Genomic DNA, 5,831 nt, shown 5'->3' with positions numbered 1-5,831 from the left:
GTGAAGACTTGACGCTTTCATCCCCCAAAAAGTTTCTGAGTTTCTATTGAAATGAGGCTGCATTTTAATGTTGTATTTTAATCTTGTTTTTAAGTTGTATTTTAATGAATTGTTTTTATACTTGGCGTTAGCCACCCTGAGCCCGGTCTGAGGGCAGGGTATAAATAAAATTTATTATTATTATTATTATTCCACTTTAGACACCCATCCTGCCCATCACCTGTTCCCTCACCTGTCAGGTTTGGGCTCACGTCTCAGAAGGACGTCATTTTTTATTCCTGATGCTCCAGTTCCTGGTTGCAGCCCCGCCAGGGATAGAAAGGAATTACGATACTTGGCAGCTTGCCTTGCGAAAGGCACAGACTTCTTGGCTTGAGAGCTACAGACCGGACTGGTTTTTCCTTCATCCACTTATCGCGGGCTGGTCGGCTGAGGCCCTCCCTCAGGGTGCTGGGTGGAGGTGACTTGTCACTGCCACCCGCTCACGTAGGACAAGGCATTTGCTGCTGTCCGGGAGAGAGACACAGAAAACAGGCAGGTACGTTCTTCAGACGTGGGTTTTTTTGGGGGGGGGGGAGTTGCATTTGGGAGTTGCCAACTTTTAAAGACCAGTCCTGCTCCTCTGCTTTTGTGATCTGCTTGATGCATAGAAGACTGGGAGGGTGAAACTTTTACCCAAACCGCCTCCACTCTGGGAAAAGTTCTCACCTGCTTAATTCCTGCTGTTTAACATCATAGGGATGTGGGTGGCACTGTGGGTTAAACCACAGAGCCTAGGACTTGCCGATCTGAAGGTCGGCGGTTCGAATCCCTGCGACGGGGTGAGCTCCCATTGCTCGGTCCCTGCTCCTGCCAACCTAACAGTTCGAAAGCATGTCAAAGTGCAAGTAGATAAATAGGTACCGCTCCGGCGGGAAGCTAAACGGCGTTTCCATGCACTGCTCTGGTTTGCCAGAAGTGGCTTAGTCATGCTGGCCACATGACCCGGAAGCTGTACGCCGGCTCCCTCGGCCAATAAAGCGAGATGTGCGCCGCAACCCCAGAGTCGTCCGCGAATGGACCTAATGGTCAGGGGTCCCTTTCCCTTTAACACCATAGGAATCAGGAGGCTTTAGAAAGTTGGCAACCCTACCTAGGATCTGGGGTTCAGTTTAAGGCAGGCTGATGGAATGAATGGACTATTTCTCAAACTGATCCTGAAGACAGAAATGAGAGAGGCGGCGGGGAGTAAATTTTCAAAAGGGGATTAGTCTCAAACCATATTCCTCCTCAGTGAGACCTTAAGCAGATGTCCCCAGGGATCTCTTGAGGGGTTGCAAGTGAGAGAAATTAATGTGGGTTTATTATTATCATTATTATTAATTTTATTATTATTTAAATTTTATTAACATATAAAACACATACATATACATTTACACAATACACGTACACAACACACTACTTTATTTTCAAACATAAAACATACCTACATTATATAATACCTACCTATACTATACATATCAGCACACCTACCCCACACGGAACCCCACCAAGTGACTTGACTTCCAGCCGTTCTTGTTACACTACTTTATTTTTCCAACCAGTTTAAACGCCTTTCATTATTTCTTTAATCTCTTCTTCTATCTTGACTTTACTCTCCTTTCACTCTAATTGTATTCTGGATTCACTTAGTTTCTGTCAGAAATTCTACTTTTTCCACATAAATTTTGATGTATTCCTTAAAGATAGTCCGCTCCTTATTCACTTTTTGTATCGCTTATCCTCCCTGTTAGTTCGGCAATATGGAAGTATTCCATCATTTTAGATAACCAGTCTGTTTTAGGTGGGACGCTGCTGCTTTTCCAATTTTTGGCAATCAATAACCTTGCCGCTGTAGTTGCATACATAAATATTGGTCTGACTGTTCTTTTTATTTCCTCTGACATGATACCTAGGAGAAAGGATTCTACACATGTGGTGGGAGTGCAAAGAGATAGTGAGATTCTGGGAAGATATCTATAACGAACTGAAAAAGATGTTTAGATTTTCATTTGAAATTAATGTGATTTGATTAACCACAAGGTAAATCTACCTTGACTCTTCTAACACTCAGCACAGTTGAGTGTCCATGACTCATTTTGTTTCAAGGGAGAAACACTGTTCTTTCTTTCTTTTATATACATTTTTATTGATTTTTTTAACATATCAGTCCCAACAGTTATATAACATTTCTTCACATCTTATACAATATTTTAGATTTCCGTCAACACCACTGATGATTTTCCGTTCTTTATCACTTATTCTTATTTCTTAATTTCTATATTACATTTAATTATCCTTAACTAATAATTCTCTTCATAGTCTTTCTTGCAGTATTTCAAATAATCCACTTTACTAAACTACTTGCAGTCCTAACTAGCGTAATCTGTTCATCACAATTACTTTTCAAATAATTCATATATTTACTCCAGTCTTCTAAGAATCTCTGGTCCCGCAGGTTTCGAATCCTTCCTGTTAATTTATCTAGTTCTGTGTAGTCCATCAACTTCATCCTCCATTCTTCTTTCATCGGTAGTTCTTCTTGCTTCCATTTTTGTGCCAATAATATTCTTGCTGCTGTCATTGCATATAAAAACAACTTACAATCCTGTCTATTAATATCATCTTCCACAATGCCAAGTAAAAATGCTTCTGGTTTCTTAATAAATGTATATTTCAACATCTTTTTCATCTCATTATATATCATTTCCCAGAAGTTTTTCACTTTTTTACATTCCCACCAGGTGGAGAAACACTTTCCTCCATGTATTGCGGCTAGTATCCTCCAGGTATTTTCCCCAGTCCTCTTTTAAAGCCATCCAACTTGGTGGCCATTATCAGCTCCAGTGGCAGAGAGTTCCGCAGTTTAACTCCGCACATTCAGCTTCACTAGTGTTATGACAGAGCTTTCTCAAGCTCAAACCTTAGTTAAGTGTCCAGATTTCTCCGTCTCAGACACAGAGATCAGATGGGATCTCTCTGTGCTGTGTAGCTTGCGATAACAGCCCCCCTGTCTGTTGTTTTCGAAAGCTCAGATTTGACAGCTGCGGGCGCAGGATGTCGCTGGTGAACGGAATCGAGAGACGATCCTTGGTCAACGAAATCCTCAGGCACCTGCCCCTTGCGGATAAGGTGAGCGCTTGGCTTGGCACTCGTCGGATCACGAAGATTTCGGAGTTTCTGGTGACCATACCATCTCTGTCTTATTTTGCTCTAGACAGCTGTTTGGGGCACTCTGGGGACGATCAGGCCCCACCTGAACTTTGAGGTGGAAAAAGATGTCCAAACTCTCCTTGACGCCGTCAGTGGGAAAGGTAACAAATCACAGTTGTGGTGTTTGTGTGTTGTGACCTTGCTGGTTTTTTCCTGTATACAGTATATGCATTTCGCACAGAACAGCCCTGTAAGGTACGTTAACCTCAGAAGTCGCGATTTGACTGAAGGTCACTCAATGAACTTTTTCTCTCAATGAGAAAGGAACTGAATGTGAGCTGCTGCGCTCTGTACAGCCTGACAGTGTCACATTCAGCTGAGTTTTAATCGATGCACGTCAGGACTCAAACCCGTAACCCATGGCATCTTACGAATGGCACCACGTAGGAGACGCCGGCTCAAAAAGTGGGATGCAAACTGACAGATCCCCTTTGTATAAAGTGTGCGGTTATATATACGTGTTTGATTCATAAATGTGACTTCTCCTGTTACAGAATTGAAAGGGGGGGTTATATATGTGAAGAACATATACAGAGAACCACGGTTTAGTGGTTAGCCTCTAAATTTGCTATCCATCGTGACAGGTGTCGAATATGTAACCGTCATTGACCTACTGACCAACAGGAGCAATGAACAGAGGCAGCAAATTGCTGAAGAGTTCCTGAATTTCACAAAACAGGTGAGGATGGGAAGGAGCAAACCCCTGTTAGATCTAGAGTTTTTTTTGGGGGGGGGAAGGGAATCCTATATTAGGCGGGTTTCAAACTGACCCTTCAAATGTCCATCTGAGTGCCAGCTTTCTATAAACTTTGGCTAGTTTGCCAGCTTTGGCCCATCTTGACTTTACCAGCCATCATCATCATCATCATTTATTTATTTATTTATGCCCCACCCATCTGGCTGGGCTTCCCCAGCCACTCTGGGTGGCTCCCAACAGAATATTAAAAACACAATAAAAGATCAGAAATTAAAAACTTCCCTAATTAGGGCTGCCTTCAGATGTCTTCTAAAAGTCAGATAGTTGTTTATCTCCTTGACATCTGATGGGAGGGCGTTCGACAGGGCAGGCGCCACCACCAAGAAGGCCCTCTGCCTGGTTCCCTGTAACCTCACTTCTCGCGGGGAGGGAACCGCCAGAAGGCCCTCGGCGCTGGACCTCAGTGTCTGGGCAGAACGATGGGGGTGGAGACACTCCTTCAGGTCTACTGGACCGAGGCCGTTTAGGGCTTTCAAGGTCAGCACCAACACTTTGAACTGTGCCTCGAAACGTACTGACCATAGTGTTGTTGTTGTTTAGTCGTTTATCGACTCTTCGTGACCCCTTGGACCAGAGCATGCCAGGCCCTCCTGTCTTCCACTGCCTCCCGCAGTTTGGTCAAACTCATGCTGGCAGCTTCGAGAACACTGTCCCACCATCACGTCCTCTGTCGCCCCCTTCTCCTTGTGCCCTCCATCTTTCCCAACATCAGGGTCTTTTCCAGTGAGTCTTCTCTTCTCACGAGGTGGCCAAAGTCTTGGAGCCTTAGCTTCAGGATCTGTCCTTCCAGTGAGCACTCAGGGCTGATTTCCTTCAGAATGGAGAGGTTTGATCTTCTTGCAGTCCATGGGACTCTCAAGAGTCTCCTCCAGCACCATAATTCAAAAGCATTAACTCTTCGGCGATCAGCCTTCTTTATGGTCCAGCTCTCACTTCCATACATCACTACTGGGAAAACCAAAGCTTTTACTATACGGACCTTTGTTGGCAAGGTGATGTCTCTGCTTTTTAAGATGCTGTCTAGGTTTGTCATTGCTTTTCTCCCAAGAAGCAGGCGCCTTTTAATTTCGTGACTGCTGTCACACTGACCTCTCCTTCAAGGATCACTTCCTTGTTGTGGCGAAGGGGCTTGAATAAGTCAGAGAAGCTATGAGCTATGCCAAGCAGGGCACCCAAGATGGACAGGTCATAGTGGAGAGTTTTGACCAAACGTGATCCACCTGGAGCAGGAACCGGCAAGCCACTCCAGTATCCCTGCCAAGAAAACTCCATGGACAAAGACTGACCATGGTAGTTCATGCCTTTGTAACAGTCGGCTTAGACCACTGCAATGCACTTTGCCTGGGGCAGCCTTTGAAGACTGTTCAGAGATGGTTTTAATCCTCCTCCTCAAGCATTTCTATTTCCCCTTCTCAGGACCTCCTGAAAACTCTGGAAGCAGCTTTTTCCGGGCACCTAGAGGGCGTGATCAGGGGTCTGCTGAAGCCGGCAGCTCAGTTTGATGCTCATGAAATCAACCTGGCCCTGAAGGTACGGCCACCGGTCCCTGTCTTGCTCAGTCAGGCCATTTGTGCACCTAGCCCTGCATTGCCCACACGGGCTGGCAGCAGCTCCCCAGGCTTTCAAGGAAGGAGCATTTCGTAGCCCCACTTGGAGATGCCCAGGGAATGGGAGGATTGAACCGGGCACCTTCTGAATACGAAGCAGGTGCTCTCTCACTGAGCTTCCCGTAAACAGAAAGTAAGATTCTAGCCCTCATGTTTAAAGACCACTTGCCCATCTAACTCAGTATTGTCTACACTGACTGGCAGCAGCTCTCCAGCAGGGAGATGCCAGATTTGAA

At 45.1% G+C, this 5,831-nt stretch overlaps 1 protein-coding gene across 1 annotated transcript in view; it reads left to right on the top strand.

The window, feature by feature from the left end:
* Positions 1–389: 389 nt before the first annotated feature.
* The window catches only part of ANXA9 (annexin A9), an 18,422-nt gene continuing 12,980 nt past the window's right edge, over positions 390–5,831 (top strand). Inside the window, exons 1-5 of the mRNA XM_081173954.1 lie at positions 390–538; positions 3,049–3,150; positions 3,236–3,332; positions 3,816–3,910; positions 5,405–5,518. Of these exons, the coding sequence (XP_081030080.1) occupies positions 3,076–3,150; positions 3,236–3,332; positions 3,816–3,910; positions 5,405–5,518 (381 nt within the window). The 5' untranslated portion in view covers positions 390–538; positions 3,049–3,075. The remainder of the gene's footprint in view (positions 539–3,048; positions 3,151–3,235; positions 3,333–3,815; positions 3,911–5,404; positions 5,519–5,831) is intronic.

This window comes from Podarcis bocagei (assembly GCF_964188305.1).
Source record: "Podarcis bocagei genome assembly, chromosome: 16".
Taxonomy (NCBI): Eukaryota; Metazoa; Chordata; class Lepidosauria; order Squamata; family Lacertidae; genus Podarcis; species Podarcis bocagei.
This window is presented reverse-complemented; position numbering and strand designations above follow the sequence as displayed.